The 19,142-nt window shown below is 38.4% G+C and overlaps 1 protein-coding gene across 1 annotated transcript; it reads left to right on the top strand.

Annotated features, from left to right (window-relative positions):
- Positions 1-126: 126 nt before the first annotated feature.
- Positions 127-13,645, top strand: PRMT7 (protein arginine methyltransferase 7). The gene is made up of 17 exons (XM_026043120.1): positions 127-226; positions 1,126-1,162; positions 2,015-2,164; positions 2,668-2,776; positions 3,126-3,238; positions 3,885-4,126; positions 4,272-4,449; positions 5,363-5,490; positions 5,924-6,062; positions 6,435-6,518; positions 7,858-7,905; positions 8,513-8,602; positions 9,302-9,463; positions 11,139-11,213; positions 11,957-12,117; positions 12,729-12,825; positions 13,407-13,645. The coding sequence occupies exons 1-17, from the start codon at positions 132-134 to the stop codon at positions 13,563-13,565; spliced, it is 2,067 nt and encodes a 688-aa protein (XP_025898905.1). The 5' UTR covers positions 127-131; the 3' UTR covers positions 13,566-13,645.
- The last annotated feature ends 5,497 nt before the right edge of the window (positions 13,646-19,142 follow it).

The raw sequence follows: 19,142 nt of genomic DNA, 5'->3' as shown, positions 1-19,142 counted from the left end.
CGCGGCACGCCGGGATAGCGGCGGCGGCGCGCGCGCCCCCTGAGGCGACCGCCATGTTGGCGTGAGCCTCGTCGCGGCGGGTAAGCGGCGGGTCCGCGCGTTCCGCGGCGCTCGGCCACGCGAGCGCGGCCATGAAGACCTTCTGCGGGAGAGCTAACCCCACCACGGGCGCCATGGAGTGGCTGGAGGAGGACGAGAGCTACGACTATCACCAGGAGATTGCGAGGTGGGCCCGCCCGGGCGGCGGCGGCTTTGCGCGCTCACTCAGAAACGCGAARGCGGCTGCGTTTGGTGAAGGGTTTCGGAGTTTGTCTCTGCGGAGGCCCCCAGGCCGGCCCAGTATGGTTGCGGTGAATATCGTGCAGGGGAGATCGCTAGACGTATAAGTTATTTTTCCAGATGTCCCTCCGTGTTTTCTTAGATGACARTCATACTGACCGTCATAGAATCGTGGCCATATCTTCTAAACCTTTAGCTCAATAAATAACTAATACTTGTATATACCTTTGGTAACTCAGTAAGGGCCTAATGCACTAGTCAGGGAAGTTGGGAAGGTTAGAAATTTAGTGTATTATTCAGCAGCGTGACAGGCACATGGAGACCAGAAAAATGTGAAAAATCATTATTTTAGTCCTAGCAACAAGGTTACCAATAAATGAAATTGACCCAGGTCATTACTAATTTAGTTAGAAGATCTGAATTGCAGTGTGTCTCAGTTTGTCACTGAGATTGGCTTTGAGTGCAGAGGGTCTTGGTAGCAGATACTTGACAGAAATTAGACCGTCCTTCATTGCCATCGTTACGTGTTAACTTGGGTTTTTCCCAGTTGTTAGTGCTCCACAGCAGTTTGTCCATAGGTCCACTTATGGGGCTCATTGCTAAAGAGAAAATATGGAGCAGTACAGCTAGAATAGTCTAAGGAGAGAATACGTAGGAGCAATTCACTCATTCATGCATATGCTGATGACCATTGACATAACATCATTGCTTAAGTCTGGGAAGCTACAACCAGTGCACATCACCTGCTGCCTTAGAAAACCTCTATTTTTTTTTTACTTATATCTAGCAGTTTTGTGCTATGCTTTGCAGTAGGTAGTAGTTTAATTGGAATTCTATTTATTTTAGGTCACGCTATGCAGATATGCTTCATGATAAAGACAGAGTAAGTAAGTTTTGAGTGGTGAGAAAAAGTGTATTTCCTCCCTTTCGAACAGCTGTCACTGCATGAAATGTTTGTATTTGTGCCCTTTAAAAGACCAGTCCTGCTGTTGTATCAACAGATAYCCTCTTACATTTTGAAAGATCAGGAATTATTTGCAAGTGCTTGGTAAATCACTTGGAAAGGAATTTCTAAGATAAATTGTTACCAAAATATATAACTATATTTGCTCCAAATGTATATTGTAACTGACGGATGGCAACATTTGATTCCTCTGCTGTTATTAATGATGATGTGCATGTATCTCCACTTAACAGCACATAACCATCAACCAATATATGAATGTTTTCCAGTAGAGGTAGAAAGGAATCTAAGTTCAAGATACTTCAGTTTTTGTACAGTCATAGGGACTGTATCATTATGCAAGTAAAAAGTGGTTAAAGTAATCCAAAAAAAGTAGTAGTATCTCAGATGTATCTTTTTATTATTTGTCCCAGAAAATTTCTGTATTTGTAAACTATGCATGCGCTGTAAACAGCAGATTGATGAATGCCAAGGTGAATAGTGCAGTAAAGACTGATATATTTTGAGTGGACTAATGTACTGTTCACTTCTGCTGTATTACTAAAGAAAWCTTCCTCCAGAAATGCTTGCTTTTGCTGAAAATGGATCTGACTGCAGAAATGTAAAAACTGTCAGCCTTTTTCTAATTATAAACTCCCACAGTCTGTGAGTGGAAGATTCTTGCACAAAATTTAAGTGTGTGTATATATGTATGTGTATTTTAATTTTGCAAACTAAGTATGTAAACATATGAAAGGTGGCTTATATTTTGTCTCCCTTTTCCTTTGACAGAATGTGAAATATTACCAAGGTATCCGTGCTGCAGTGAGCAGAGTAAAAGAAAGAGGTGAGAAAGCAATTGTTTTAGACATAGGGACTGGCACAGGACTCCTGTCTATGATGGCAGCTTCGGCAGGTGCAGATTTCTGTTACGCTGTTGAGGTAAGCATCTCATACTGACTGCACACACTTCTACTTTCTGAATAGGAAGTGGTGAGGTGTCAGGTAGCATGTGTGTTTGTAATCTGTTTTTTAGAAGGTTTGTGCAGTTGTTCCATCCACATGATTGGTTGTGTAGATTCATTTGCTTATTTTTATTGTAGTTTCTGAAGTGCAGGTTTGATATGTTTATGATCAGTCACAAGACTGTTTAATGTAAATRCTAAGAATTTCTTAATATACATTCTTTATACTTTAAAAAGTTAAATTGGGATAGCTTCTTGGAAGCAGCTCTTAGTTCAATTTCTAAGAATGACATTGGAGTTCATGAACTTCTGAAATTCTAAAGTGAGGTTACTGTCCTGATTCATGGTAATGAACTTAAACTAGGAAAATGTGCAAAATGTGTTAATTTTTGCAGGGCTAAATATGCTGCAGTTTGGGTTGCTTTTTATTTTGGATGATGATGTTAGCTAATCAGTGTGTTATACTCKTCCTGTTTGTAGGTTTTCAGGCCCATGGCTAATGCTGCTGTGAAGATAGTGGAGAAGAATGGTTTTAGTGACAAGATCAAGGTAATCAACAAGTACTCCACTGAAGTTACCGTTGGACCAGGTARGGAAAATAAACTTAGGTTAAAAAATATGTGAAGTCAAGGGATGTGTTTTTTTGTTTCCAGTTAGTTTTAATTAAGCAAATATTTTTGTCTCTAGAAAGTGACATCAAAAGTTTTTTTTCAAAAAGAAGTGTTTTTAATAGTATTTCAGTAGTCATTTGAATTTCATAATAACCTTCTAAAGGAAAATAGCAAATTTGCATTATTCAGCGGATTCTCTTACAAGAAATGAGTTTATGAGTGACTTGTCTTCACAGCATGACTTGGTTTTGAAAGAGCTGGAGAGAGTTTTAMCTCCTTTGAAAGAAAGTATAAAGTGACAATATGAAATTAAATTGTGTCTTTTAGATGGAGACATGCAGTGTCGTGCAAACATCCTGGTAACAGAATTATTTGATACCGAGCTGATAGGAGAAGGAGCTCTACCAACCTATGAGCATGCACATAAGCATCTTGTACAGGTAAAAAGGCCACCAGCTGTGCTAATTTCTTATCTGTGCTAAATTCTTACTATTTACCTCTTCTACTGAGAGAGGATTTTACTCTTCTTACTGTTCCCCACATATAGACATATACACAAGTTATGTGTTCTCTTCTCTTTAAACAAGGATTAAAAGTTGCCATTGCCATTGAACAAACATTCGAGCCATTACTTACTTACTGCTTATGTCAAACTGTTGATATCTTAGTAGTCATCTTTGGATAGCTCTCATCTCAGAATGAGTACAGAAACATGCATTTAACTGAAGCTGGGAAACAGACTGATACCGTGGCTTTGCTGAACTACACTGAACAGATGGATAAGTGTGTTTCACAAATAGGATAAGTGTATTTCACTTATAGATGGATAAGTGTATTTCACTTATAGATGGATAAGTGTATTTCACTTATAGATGGATAAGTGTATTTCACAAATAGGAAGACAAAGAGCAGATGTTCTGATACTATAGAAGTCTCTGAAATAGTAGCAATATAAAATTTCAAAGCTTCTAGTCTGGCAACTTTGTCTCTCTATAAATTCATTCACATTTTATTTAAATTACTCTTCACATATGTTCATAAGTCAACCATGTTGAATGCGTTATCCTTTACTTTGAACACTCACAGGAAGGATGTGAGGCAGTGCCTCATAGGGCAACGGTCTATGTCCAGTTAGTGGAATCCAGACGAATGTGGTCCTGGAACAAGCTGTTTCCTGTTCGTGTCGAAGCAGAGGATGGTGAAAAAATTATTGTCTCCCCATCAGAAATGGAGAACTGTCCAGGTGTTCCTTCTGTTTGTGATATCCAGTTGAATCAGATGCCTTCAAGTGACTTCACTATCCTTAGTGATGTTGTGACAATGTTCAGGTGAGTTTTTGTTCCACACAAAATTTTCCTGTTGTGTCCTGTTATGTCCTGTTCCTTTTAAGTATGARTCGTGTATTCAGCTTAGGAAAGTGATGGCAGGTTTGGAAGAATACTAAATTATTCTTCAATTTCTTTTTCTCTGCAGCGTGGATTTCAGTAAGCCAGTAAGAAGTGCTTCTACATGCTACAGAGTGCAGCTGGAAGCTATAAAGTCTGGCAAGGCACAAATTGTACTTTCCTGGTGGGATATTGACATGGATCCCTCTGGGAAGATAAATTGTACAATGGCTCCATACTGGGTAAAGCCCACTTCTGCTCTCCAGGTAAAATACCCAGTCTTTGGTTACTGTTATGATTTATCAGGAATTATTTTAAATAAAGATCATACTGAATAGTTTAATCAGTTGTGCCTTAAACTTTGTGGGACTTCTGATATACTGGRAGATGATAAATACACAAATCACAGAAATGTAAGCAATAGTATCTGCACACTTTGTGTTTAAGCCATAGGAAGCTTAAAAACTGAACCTGTCTCCTAGACACAAAATTCTTTTTTTCTTACCTTCAGGAAATAAAATAAAATTTTGTGCATATTATTCTTAAATAGTTTCCATTCCTGGTCAAAATTGTAATCTGTATTTTGCTTCTGTGTATTTTTGTTTTTTTTTTTTTTTAAACGAAAAGTGAAATAAGATTGTAATAATCATATTTCTATGAAAAAGGCTAGTGTGGAAAATTGCTGGGTATTTAAAGGAGTGTGAAATCACTACTAAATCACATTCCTGTATTTTGTAGGAATGCATTTACTAGTTAGTTAAACTTATTCAAGAGGAAAGTACAAAACAGTTGTTTGCTTGAGAGCAAAATTTACAGCAAGCAACTTCAGAGCATCCAGACAATTAAGAACATGTGCAGGAACTATGCAGCTTTTTGAAACGTAGGGTAGTCTAACTCTTGTGTCAGAATGACACTAAACAAGCTTATATGATTTAGGAGGCTCCAAGCACTGTCACTGTCAGCGAGTTAATAAAACTTTCTAAAGAAGTGAAGAAGTAAAAGATCATTATAAATGCCGGGAAAAAAATTATCTATTTTTCATATGATAAAATACAACCTTAGTGAGCAAGCCGGTGATCTCACGTCATGCCCATTCTTAGTAGTTTCCTGTTACTTGTTTACTTTTCATATGCTCTTCATGAGTTAAATCCTAAGGTTTGGTTTATCACACCTTTTCAGTGGCGAGATCACTGGATGCAGTGTGTGTATTTTCTTCCAAATGAGGAGGCAGTTTCCCAGGGTGAGAACGTGTACCTGACCGCCTATCGTGATGAGTATTCTCTGTGGTATAAGCTCCAGAAAGCCAGGTAACTTTTGCTCCACCTAAAAGGAACTGAATTGTTTTGGTTGTGATTTCAATAGCAGCCCTGTTTTCAGAAGTCAATGCTAGTTGACTGTAGATGTAAATGTAGAATTGCATTTCTACATTTAAGATGATGCCTTTCTACATTTAGGAATCCAAGCAATCAACTTTTCTCTAAAATTTCAAAGCCTACAATACCTAACCACCAGAGTCAGTGGGAAAGATTTTTTTTTCTTTTTTCTTTTTCGAAATTGGCTCTTTTTCTTCTTTTTGTTTGTAAATACAAAACTCAAAATTTAGATTTTAGAAAATCTGAACCAGTAACAGTGAAGTCCACATGCATGAATATGTGTTTTAGCTAAAATAAATGTATTTACGTTCTTGGGGAAAATACATGAGTGATGCTGTAGGTAATACTTTTTTTATATATTTTTCAGAGAAGAAGAGAATAAAGCAGATGTTCGTGTTGAGAGTCCTGTTTGTAGATGTCAGGCTCATCTTCTTTGGAATAGACCACGCTTCGGAGAATTAAATGACCAGAACCGAACGTGCCAGTACATTAAGTCTTTGGTGAAAGTGAGTATATGTTACCTTATGCTTTCTGTAGTATATGTGTTTGTCTTCTTAACTGCAGTAAATATTAAAGGATTCATTGCTGTCTTGCTAAGGAGTTTGTTCACAGAGTGCATTTTTATGTAAAATCAGTTTTTAATGATCCTGGTAGAAATTGGAACTTTTTCCCCTAAACACATAGTATATGTTTGTGTGAGTTCTTCGTGACTTACAGTAAGGATTACATGAACATTTCTGACATGATTTGAAACATTTTTATTAATCAAATTCTTATGTCTGCATATTCATGGAAAAAAAAATCACCATCAAAACACCTAGAATTTGAGAGCTTTTTCCTCCTAAGTGGGAATAATGATGACAATTTATTTTCTCTAGGTCCTGAAAACAGATAGTGTTTGCCTCTGCATCAGTGATGGCAGTTTGCTGCCTGTGCTGGCCCACTATCTTGGGGCGAAGCAGGTATAGTACTTCTTGCTTTTTTTTTCCRATCTTAGCATTTTAGCTTGGAATTTTCAGTTTTCTGTTACAATTCAGCATTCCAGCCCTTTATTTAATTTACTTCAAGTGGTTCTTTAGTGATAGGTGAGAAAAAAGCTCTCACTGTGTTGAAATGAAAGTGAAATTGATCCCTGGTCAAGCTGAAGTTTAGGAATGCAACCAAGGTAACAGTTATGATGTTTAGTCTGCGCACTACCAGTCTGAAAAGATTTAGTGAAATGGAAAGGATATTCCTGGTGATTTGATAGAATCTAAAACCAGGTCTTTGGCAAAACAAATTCCTCAACTGATAAAATTGCTTGGCTTTCATCTGGCAGAGAAAAGATGATAGGCCAGCCAGGGAATTAAGTCACTTTGACAGAGATCTCAATTGCTCTTTAGATTGGCATTGTTTAGCCATGCTTTAGCTTATCTGTGGCTTGTTTTTGATTCACAACACCTTATTTTGRTGACAGACTGATGACTGTCTGCTGCATCTGCTTGTATTTTTTGTTACACAACCCCTCTATGTTTTGATAAACCTCTGTATGTTTAATTTACATCATAAAATTCTGTGTGACCACATGAGGTATAAAAGATCAAGTAGAATAAAGCGCAAAGACCATAAGTTCAAAAGGTTGGTGTCCTGCAGTGCACATCTAAATGCCCGCATACACTAGCRATCTTCAGCAAGCATATTCAGGTCACGCTTACCACACTTACAGAGTGTGAGAACTAATGTGGGCCATGTGGCCACATTTTTCAGTTAATCTGTTTTGTTTTTTCCACTGAGTTGAAGTYGATGCTCTGTTCAGCAGCTTCCAGATAGAAAGCTGTTCTGCCTGAAGCCTCCACTGTAACAGAATCTTTCTTAACTTTTCCTTCAGTAAGGAGTCAATCCCCCGTGTCAAAATGGAATTTTGAATTCTGAGATGACGACAGATTGGATTTAGCAGCGTTTTGCTGTAACAGTTTTCTTTCTACGAATATGTTTGTGTTTGCCCAGAGGCAGCAGTATGTCTATAGCAAGTGTTAATATTCTGTGTGTATCTTAAAAATGGAAAATAAGTAGTGGTGGTGTTTTGTTTTATTTTAGCAGCTGTCAAAACCGTATCATTAGGCCTGTACTTGTCGAGTTATTTGTTTTGTAAGAAAGACACACAGCAAAGAATTGTGGAATAGATGCAAGATGTTTCTGAGATAGCTATGTGCAAGCTTCAGTTTACTGGGGCTTAAAAATAGTTCCTTTATTGTTCATTTATTAATCTTTTAATAAAAAACAATGTTCGTTTGATTGACTATTGTTTGGAGGTTTTTTTAGGTGTTTACAATAGAAAATTCTGCTGTGTCCTGTTCTGTCATGGGAAAAGTGAGTATTTAGACTTCTGTTTAAGGAGTAAATGAACTCATGATGTTGTCAAGGCCAAAGCTGGTGACTTAGATTGTTTGATTAATGATTCATTAATCTGATATAACCGCTAAGCAGTTGATACAAAGACAATCTGGCAAGACTGTGGGAAGCGGGAGTGCATTTCACTGTTTGTGTTCAGTCACTGGCCTTAGCTGCCGAGTGGGAGAAAACATGGAAGTCCAACTTCCCATACAAGCTTCCTTGAACTTTATAGCTTTAACCACGAGCTCCACAGGTCGCTGGGGAAGTTGATCTGAGCCAAGAATGAGGGTTTCTGGGGATTAGTAGAATATGAGAGTGTTGTGTAGCTTGCAGTGGCATCCCATAGTTTGGTTTTCCTGGTAAGCCAAAACATTGGGAATGCTCCTCTCCTGTTTGGTTCTCAGGAGGCTGCAGGCTGTGGGTCTTAGCGGCAAGTGAGGTTTCCACTACCAGCTTTTTCAAGTTCTTGGATAGTGGTTACTTTATGGTCCATTTTGATTTAAAAATACTCTTTTGGTAGAAGTTTTAGCCTTTTGCAACTTTTAACAAAGAAAGACTAAATCACTTCTTTCTTCGTTTTTAGTTCTTAAAAGCAAATCATCTTGAAGATAAAATTAAGATATTAGAAGCACGTCCGGAATCACTGACATCTTCTCATTTGGAAGATAAAAAAGTATGTAACAGTTGTCCAGTACTCAATTTGGGGGAGAAAAGGGGGAAAAGGTGAAAAATTTTGCTTTTGTATGAGCTACCATAACTACATTTAATCCCATTATATCCCAGTTCACATGAAGTGTAATGAGCAGTCCTACTGAAACTAAGTGAGATTTAGTTTATATGCTTTGGRTTTTTTTTTTATTTGGTTGTTTGTTTGCTTATTTTGAAAGAGTATGACTTTCCTACACCAATTGTAAGGGCKTTTAAACTGGTTTATCTGCATATGTTAAGCTGTAGCTCTTCTTCCTCAAGCCAATCCAAAGTTAAATCCAATCCAAATGTTAAAGCTTTTTAAAATAAAAATACAAGCTTTGGTAAATTTTCTGACCTAAAACCTCAACATTCTTTTTCAGACTTTGTAGAAAGAAAAGTAGTTTTAGCATTCACTAACTAAAAATAGAAAAAGTCGTGCAGGATATGGAATATCCTGTCGTGCAGGATATTCCATATATCGTGTTGTGTTGTGCAGACGTGTCTGTCGTGCAAGATACGGRATATGTATTAGTTAGATCCTTACGGAGCAGCAGGAGTTCTCATCTAGTCAGCTTTGCTTGCTTTATTGCATTGTCAACCATTGAAGATGTAACTAGCCTGCGTCTTTGTTTGAGCTGCTGTTCTTTATAATGCTCTTTATCTCTCTCTCCTTTCTGACAAGATTTCAGTTCTTCTGGGAGAGCCATTTTTTACTACAAGCCTGTTGCCATGGCATAACCTGTATTTCTGGTATGCTAGGACAGCTGTGACCATGCATCTTGCCAGTGATGTCACTGTCCTGCCTCAGTCTGCTTCTTTGCACATGATGATTGTGGAGTTTCAGGTGAGATTGTTTAGAACCGTGCATTTCAAGTGAAACACTTAAGAGTGAGTGCTCTTTCAGGATTTTTTTGTAATTTCAAGTTCCTCTCTCTTAATACTGCCCCCTTTGATATGTAGTTAGCAGACTTTAAATTCTGTATATGACCTCAAGGGAAATAGATACATCTTACTTTTTAGGGTCATTAATAATCTAAAGAGGTCTTATTCTCCAAATGTTTAGCTGCAAGTCTTATGACGAGCACATGCAATTGCTGATCACTTTAAAATGTAACCATAGTGAGTACCAGTTACCTAGTTGCTCTCTGTCACTGATGTACTTGTTCCTTAGGCATTGTTGTTAGCTGCTTTTAGGTATAGCATGTAGTAGTAGTATTGTTCAAACCCAGTATGACTCCTCTTGCATGGTGCTCTCTCTGTTTATAGCTCTCTAATGCTAAAGATAACATCAGGGCTTGCTACAGCCAGGGTACATGCCTGCGTGAGTTTGTTGTTTTATTTCTTCTCCCCAGGCTGCATTATGTGCTTTCTAGGAGATGATGAAAAGCTACAGTGACAATTTTGCATTTACAGTAAAAAAAGGGTAAAAGAGTAAATGGTCTTCCGGCTTGGCACTTCTTGAGTATCCCTTCCAGCAGTGGCATTCAACAGTGTTGTAGAGAATTGCACTAAATTGCTAGGAAAGGTAGAATGCTTAAATTACTGTACTTAAAGACTATTGGATAATCCATAGGGAGATTCTGTATAGTGTCTCTAATCCATGATATATTCAGAGATGAGGGTATAACAGCACTTATTTAAGTTTATAGTATTCTTGATGCCTTCTCCTAAAGTAGAAATCCAGTGAACAATATCCAGTACAAGCAGAAATGTTTGAGATTTCTCAGCACAGAAATGAAGAGGCGATAAAATAGGTGTAGCTAAAACTAGTGAATGTTCTCATTCCATTACAGACCATTATTGCAGTCTCTTGAGCTAAATTACTGTCAGTCCAGTGATTGTTAAGCTCTGTAAAAAGCATAGTAACAGTCCGTAAGAGTGTATTGCCCTCAGTCTATCTGGTGGTTGCCCTTTTCCTTGCTGTAGCTAATCTCTTAGCATTTTTTCCTATTAAAAAGAGAACATTCTATGGGGAAATATTTTTTTCAACAGAGCTGTTTCTCTAAATAACTTTTTTTTATGATTGCATGGAAGTGGCTATTACAGTAAGAATTCAAATCTCTTAATRGGAAAAAGTGATAATTTTTAGGACGGGCCTGACATTTGAAACATTGTACTTTCTCTGAAGGTTGATCCAATATGTAATGCTTCTGTTGCTTCTTGCCGAGCTTACCCGCCATATATTTTAATGAGGAGAATGATGGTTTTTGTCATTTGACAAAAAAAGGTCAGCTGAACTTAGCTAGACAAATTCACTTAGCAAAGACCAGAAAAAAAAAATCTGTCAAGTCTGTGACAACACTAGGTGTTACTAAAACAGTCTGAATTCTGTTCTGTGTTTTAAAGATGCAATGTGATATGTCCTGTTATGTGGCATTTAATTGGCCGACTTAATGTGGGCAAGGTGGAAGGATTTTTCTCCTACTTTTTTTTTTTGAAGTGGGTGCATATGCTTTACTTTTAATTCATAACTGAAAATTATTTCCTTTAAACAACAGAGAACCCTGTTTTCTTCTTAGGATTTATGGAGAATCCGAAGTCCGTGTGGCACCTGTGAAGGTTTTGATGTCCGGACTATGGATGATATGATTAAAGTAAGAAAACTCAAAATGATTCAACACAAGTTTCAGCAGAACTGATCAAAACTCACTTTGGCTTGAGAAAGTATCTAGTGAACRCTTAAATGTTCATATATTACGTTAAAAAAATGCTTTTAGTTTTTGCTAAATACAATGGCTATTTAATTTTTACAAAACAGAATAACTTCTTTGTTATAGTGTTTGGAGTTTTATGTTTCTTGTCATTTGACAAACTGTTCAGCACCGCACTGTCTTGCAAATAGTTGCATTAATTCAACAAGGGAGATAAGAAGTCTTGTTCTCGAAACTTCAATCTGAGGTTGATATCAAATCAGCTGGCAGTTGTTCGTCAATGAATTCTCTTGCCCTTAGGTTAGTGTTTAAAGAGGGCACTGCCTTTCAAGAAATAYTTTTGAAGGGTGGGGGTTCTGTTTAAACTTCTAGAGCTGTAGTGCATCTCCATATCGGAGCTGGCCTTTTAAGTTGCCCTTTGTAGTCCTCATGGAGAAGTATAAAGTATAGGCAGTTCTGGAGTAGAATTCATYATGAGGGGGACAAAAAGAAATTGTATGCGTTGTGTTTTGAAAGTACTCATTTRTGCCTGTTCGACCACTTCGAACCATAGTGTTAATAATTCATGCTTCTAGTAGATATTTTTCATCATACCTAAACGTTCGATGTCCAAGTCAGTAACTTGAAACAAGGACWGTTAGCCTTTGGACTGTTTTTACATAATTTTATTGCTATCTTTTCTTCAGAATTCTCTGAATTTTAGAGAGTCCAAGGAAGCAGAACCTCACCCTTTGTGGGAATATCCTTGCAAGTCTCTCTCAGACCCCCAAGAAGTTTTGACATTTGACTTCAGAAGGACTGTACCACAGCACTGTCTCAGTGCAGAAGGTTCTTTAAACCTTTTACGGTGAGTTTTCTGTTCATGGCAAGTATATTCACAACATAGTGACAAATCTTTTATTTTTTTTAAACCTCACATTCCAGTTTTCCACTTAATTAGTAGGATCATCTTTAACAACATGAAAAAATRTTACCTAAAATTGTGGAAGCTGCTGTGACACTAACTTTCTTTGTCTTCGTTTGGATTCACCCTGTCTACCTTTGCAGATAGCTCACAGGCAGCTATATCGTATTAAGAGTAATTCTGTAAGTAAGATGTCTGTGTTTCAAAAATAGCATTTTATTAGATTGTTATCCTTATTTAGCATGTAAAGAGATTAACTTTTTTTTTAACAGTCCAGGGAAAACAAACCAATGTTTGGATGGCTTTAGTCTTTCAGTTAATTCCCTATTTCTGAGTTCTGGCAGAACTCCTATTTAGCCTTCCAAATTCCATTTAATAGCATTAAAGTGTACACTATCCTTCCTTTTAACTAGCTTTTGATATTTAACATATGTCTTCAGAGATATTTTTCTGAATCATCTAGCATACAGACTGTACTTTATTCTCTGTAACACTGAAATGCTGTTAGAAAATTTTTTAAAAATTGTGAAATCTGTATTTCTCTTCTTTCTCAGGAAGGGCAAGAGCCATGGAGCAGTTCTGTGGATGGAATATCATCTTACTGCTGGTATCTCTGTTAACACAGGGCTGACACAGATTTCAAATGACAAGGTATTTATATAGTCTGTGGTTTATTACTSATGTAAAGTATACAGAATTACAACGCTGAAAAATATATCTTGCTCGTCCTGTTGCCTTCGTTTGTGTACTGCTACTTGTTACTCTGAGTACTATGTAGGCAGTACTAACAGAATTGCTTCTTCACCTTTTTTTGTGGTAGCAGGAGATACACCTTAAAACAGAGAGTCTGAGTCAGATTCAGATGCTTCCATAGTTTGGAACTCGGAACTCTGATATGATGCTCGTTTGAAGTAGAATTTATTCATGCAATTGCCTTTCCTCAGTTAAAAGCAAAAACTTTGAGGGGAAGGAGCCCTAACTATTTTCTCTGTTCCATCTAAACATGCCTTACCAGTCCATTTTCTCGACAACATCACTGTGCAATGTATTATACTGGATTTAAGTAAATTTGTTCTGGATTTAAATTTGTTAGGCACTTCCTGTAAGGAAACTATAATGTATCTGAGCTTTGTATACTGAACTGTGGACGAGAACTGTCGTGTTCTTCTTGCATTACCACTGTYCAGTTTTGTAGAGTTGTGACTGCTTTTCCGTCTAACTCTCTCCTGTAGGGAAACTGTGAATGGAATCCCCACTGCAAGCAAGCTGTCTATTTCTTCAGTTCTGTTATTGACTCAGAAACTCAGACAGACCTTCCTAGTGCTGTCACGTACGCTATAAATTTCGACCCAAAGACAGGAGAAATTACCATGGATTTTAAGCTATTGTAAATACTTGCCTTTTAGTCACGTTCCTAAATTATAATAAACATACGTGGTATTCTTTGTATGGCAGAGGGTTTTTTATATCATACTTGGAGAGCAGACTAATCATTCTGAAAAATATTTTAAACCTACTTGKTTTTCATTTTGAAATATATAGCTGGAGAAATATAGAAAATTTTCTTTTTAAGAATAGTTATTATGGATGGGATTATATGTAYGTTTGTTATCTTCTGTATTAGTGTGAAACTATACTGTATTTTTGAGGCTTTGAATAATATGGAGACAATGAAGCAGTCAACTGACTGGGGGTTGCATGGCAAGCTCTACCTTGTTGGTGAGTAGGAATTTTTCCTCTTCTTCTGTAAGGTATGATTATTTATGATCATAAGTATGAATATGAAAGTATAATGATGATTTGATGGCTAGTCATCAACCGTCAAAATATTTCCAAATGTTTTTAGCCTAAAAATACAGCACATTATGATAGCATGTTACAGTTCATATGTTACGTGAGACCCAGTACATAACTACTATTTCTTTAATGGGCCATTGGAGATACTTGCCCCAAAGATGTAGGATTCATACATGTATTGAAAATAACAATAAATTACAGGTTTTCTGTTTACATTTAATTTATCTACTGCAGGTTGCAGTAAAAAAAAACTTTTCTGTTGCCCTGAATTGTGATGAAAGTTTTACTAATGCTTGATAGTTGTTAGTTGTCACACCATTAATCCACAAGAGGGTGCTGAAAATTCATTTTTTTAATGTTTTTTTTCAAGCAGTGCATTAGAGATAATCTTTTTTTCTAATAAGAAGTACATAGTGGTTCAGACTTGCAATGCAGCTGGCTCATCTTACGTGCAAAGGCAGTGCTTGATCTTTTAAGATACAACATAKCCATATACCCTGAGCTAGAAAAATAGCTCAAAACCAGTGATACCTTGGACTTGTACATATAATTAAAAAAATGGGCAAAAAAATGTCGTAKGTTAAATAATGCATAATGGCTGACACTAGGACAGTGAAATTATCTTGCCAGCCTCGTCGTCCTAATGAAGGTCTTGTGCTGAATTCATAGTTTTGTTTCATTTTGTTTTGAAGTCATGGTATCTGCAAGATGCGCATCTTTTGTCTGAAGGCTGGAGATGGGAGGCTTTTTTGAGATCCAAGAGCTTTTCTTCTTCATYAGTCCCTTTGAAACTGCACTGTGCAGGCTTCCTGCATTTAACAGGGTAGAGAATTCAGTTCAGGATCAATCTATTTAGTCATTCCCGTATTCTCTTTGCAGTTACAGATGGTTGCTATGAGGGGAACAGACTTTGGCAGCCTTGCTCCTTACGGTTAGCTATTTCTGGTGAGGACTGTGAGCCGAATACAGTGGGCGCTTGGGTCATCCTACCTCATTGACCTCAGTGGTGTTGCAGACTGTTAGTTTGATTTGGTGCTRTATCAGTCATTTTCAAACGTCCCATTTTCAAGCATTTAACAAGAAATAATGATTAAGATGGTCTTGGAGACAGAGGTAGGTGCTCTTATCCCATTTTTTCTGATGAGCAAAAACTGAGGGTGCTCTGTGCTCCATTCAAGTGTTTCATCTATGCTGAGCTCTCATCGCAAGATTAGGGCCTCTGAGCTAGAAAGGACTTGCTCAAGGCTGCACAGAACAAACTAATCTCCAGACTCTCTAGGACGCTGCTTTAATCATTTGTTTCCTTGGTGCAGTGTGATCTCGAATGCAGCCTGAGGTTTGACTGAGATGGGGCAGATAAAGGCTTTGGAGCAGGAAATCCTTGGATCCTTCAAGAATTAAATCCCTGTTAAAATATATAAAAAAACCACGTGTGTGTGTCTTATATATATAGACACACACATAYATATGCGTGTGTGTGTTTTCTAGGGCCTAGGGCATTGCTTTTGCTTTTTAAAACGGTGTCACAAAGATGACCCCCTTTTTCTTCAACAGGAGCCTCTGAGAGCCCTAGTGATGTATCCCCTCTGCCCAAGAGCAGCAGGGAAAGAAGATGGGGCGCCACTATCCCCTTGTCCGCCGCGGGGAAGCCCCTCAAGCCGCCCCTCAAAATGGCGCTGTCACCTCTCCCCTCAGCGCGGCGGCCCCGTCGCTGATTGGCCGAGCCCCCTCCTCAGCGGCGCCCGGGCGCCATTTTGGCCGCCTGCCGCCTAGTGGGGAGGCGGGAGATGGCGCTTTTCCGGGCGGTCCCGTGGGGAGCGGCGCTGCGGTTGCGGGCCAGGAGGAGGAGGAGCAGCCGAGGGGTCTCTGCGTCGCCGGTAGGCAGCGCTCAGCCGGGCGGGAGGCGGCGCGGGGCGCCGGATGGGGGCGTTTGGTGGCTGGCGGGGCCGGTCATGGCGGCAGTCTGAGTTTTGGAAGTGGCAGTTGGACCTAAGAAACMGAACATAACGTGTCTTGTATGTCGCTTTGAGACTTAAAACTGTGGGGAAAAAAGGAGAGAGGAGAGGGGGGAAAAGAAAAGTAATTGCCACGTATGAACAGTAAATGGCACATAAAAAATTCCCACATTAGAACTTCACTTGTGGTTTTGCCCGAGGTGCGTCGTGGCATGCGGGAACTCTGTCCCGAGCAGTGAATGATCTCAGGACATGGCAGTGGCTTAAGTGTGCTTCAGAGTTTTGGTGGAGGTCACAGGACCGAGGTTTATTCTGAAGCAGCCGAGGCTATAAGAGATACATTAAGGAGAACTCTTYAGCAATGTCAGTTATGGGAATACAGAGTCCCTAAACGCTGCGGGCATCTYAAAACAGTGGAGGCATGAACACTCAATGCTAAAGCCATGAGCTGTGGTGGTTTCAAGGCCTGATGGAAAAACAAACCAGGAAGCCTCCCAGAATTTGGCGAGACTTTGCACTTCTCTTGAGCAAAAGGTGTTTCTGGCTATAAAATTTCTCTGCTAAAGCTTATGCTGCTGGAGCTGTGCCATGCTAGGAGAAAAAAAAAAAAAAAGAAAAAAGAAAAAACCCCCCAAAACTTTATTGGAAGATACTGACAGGGCATTGGAGAGTGTGGTAAGATTGCAACAGAGCGTATCACCTCATGCAGCCTCCAGTGTCGTTAGAAAAAGCTAACCAAGAGTCTCTAAGGTTAGTGTGCTGAAGGATGAAGATCTCAGTAAAGGCAGCATTTTAATACATTACCATTTTGTGTTGAAAGTTGTGTTAATACRTTGTATTGTGAAAACTCCTCCCAGCTGTTTTCTGGAAGGGACATTTAAAAGTCATGGTTTTGGGGAGTAACTGCAAACATTCTGGAGTTCGGCCTTCTAGGTTTGTTTTCTGTTAAAAGTTTCTCCATTCTGTTGCTTTAAGTGAACCAACTTTATCTCTGCAGGACACAGCAGATGGAAAGAACTATAGAAAACTTACAGTGACATCTGCTTGTTTCTGTGATAGGTAAGGGATGATTCTAACTGTAGTATGACAGTTCTTAGTCTCTGTCATTCTTCTTTATACAACAGTGGTTATTATATGTCTCTGTTCTATCTGAAACTATTAAAGAAGTTGCACTTTTCTTCTTACTTTCATGCATTACTTTATTTTCCCCTTTTCCTTTTGCCAAAGGCATGACTAGCATCCAACAAAACTAGCATTCTCATCTAATTTAGACAGCAGGGTAAGTAAATTGCTAGCTTCTGTGTTAAATGATATGTTTTCACTGTCCCTTCCATTTGCTTGGCACCTAGTCAGCAACGTACATGAAAAGAGCTTCCAAACAGGGAAATAAGGTGGAGAAAAATCTAGAAAAGAGCTTTGTGTCCCATRTATGAGGACGTTCAGTGTATATTGACAAAACAGTTTCTCTGGGCTTTACTTCTGTACCTGTCACAGAAAGGAAGCTTTTCAAGGTCAGTTTTATATACATATGCTGTGCTTAGACTGTCAGGCTATGATTTTTATTTGAAACTTACACATGCTATGAATGAAACAGCAGGATGGTGGTACCCAGCATTTCAGAAGCCTTCAAAAGGGCATGAGCACCTTGCATCACTGAAGCAGTTGATCCTAGAATGGGTTAAGGTCAGAGTTGTGAAAAGCTGAGCTCCTCTAGTTCCAGGATAGAGAAATACTAGTGTACAAAGGCAGATTGCAGCATATTGTTCTGTAGTGGAAGTTTTTGCTTAACAACAGTTTTGCGATAAGGATGGCCCTTTTAAGAGTTCTTTGAAGTCTCCCACTATGGGAGAACATGTCCCATTTTAGAATACTACTGTTTTGTGTTTGTCGTCGTGCTCATCAGCCAGGCCTGGTCATCTGCCCGAATAAATACAGGTATTTCTCAGAGGAGATCAGTTGTYGTGGTTTTCGCAGTGTCATGTATCCACTGCCAGCTTCTTGCTGCTTTCCTTGGTGCTGCTGCCTGTAGCACTTGTTTAAGGGAAGGATGTTTGCGGAATTACTCATACTGAGGAGCTGCTGCTAGTAATGGCCAGTTCTGTCCTGAGTAATGAATGTTCACTTGTTTGGGATCTTCAGTTTGTTCTGTTTAAACAAAAATGAAATAATCGTTACCCAGGAGCAAAAGGAATTCTCCACTGCTGTCTTATCCTAAACGTAGGACTGAGTAGGACCCAGGTACGACCTTTTAGGTTTCCCTGCCCAAACCCTTCCTGTAGTAGGCCTAATGCATGTAACTTTTAAATATATCAAACTCTTGTTTTAAAACCAATTATGTGGGGATTTTTATTTTATTTTATTTTATTTTATTTTATTTTATTTTATTTTATTTTATTTTATTTTATTTTATTTTATTTTATTTTATTTTATTTTATTTTANTTTATTTTATTTTATTTTATTTTATTTTATTTTATTTTATTTTATTTTATTTTATTTTATTTTATTTTATTTTATTTTATTTTATTTTATTTTATGTTTTCATTCCGCTGTAGTCACTGGAAGGCTGCTTTTGAACCGAATTGGTGTTGTGGTCAGAAACTTCCTTCTAATTGTCAGCCCTTGGGACTCCAGTCATAGATGGAGAACTTGTTTATTTTATTTTATTTTATGTTTTCATTCCGCTGTAGTCACTGGAAGGCTGCTTTTGAACCGAATTGGTGTTGTGGTCAGAAACTTCCTTCTAATTGTCAGCCCTTGGGACTCCAGTCATAGATGGAGAACTTGTAGACGGTATACAGAGCCATTCCCAAACAAACACAACATTTGTTTCTGTCAGTAGATGATAAATGCTACATTTACAGCTTCTAATTTATTCTGGCATTGGGACAAACCATTGCGGAATGGTGAGGCCAAGATTTTAGAGTGAGGTAGGAAGACACACATCTGTGGCTTTGCGGGTTCTTAGCATGGCAAGTGCTGACGTTTCATACATGCCACGTGGTTCCAAGAACACCAAACTAGTAAGTGACAACGTAGTAACGGTATAAGGTCTTCTTTGTGTGCTCACTGTGAGATACAAGACACATTTTGTTAAAAGTCTGAGTTTGCTGTGACTATAAATAGCTTTCTTAGTAAATGTGGAAAAGGGAAATTATGTGTAACTACGGAGTAACAGAAAACAGAGTTTAAACACCTGTGTCATAACACCGTTACTC

This window comes from Nothoprocta perdicaria, unplaced genomic scaffold (assembly GCF_003342845.1).
Source record: "Nothoprocta perdicaria isolate Ctin4 unplaced genomic scaffold, notPer1 scaffold_321, whole genome shotgun sequence".
Classification (NCBI taxonomy): domain Eukaryota; kingdom Metazoa; phylum Chordata; class Aves; order Tinamiformes; family Tinamidae; genus Nothoprocta; species Nothoprocta perdicaria.
Note: the sequence above shows the minus strand (reverse complement) of the source record. Positions and strands in the feature narration are given on the sequence as shown.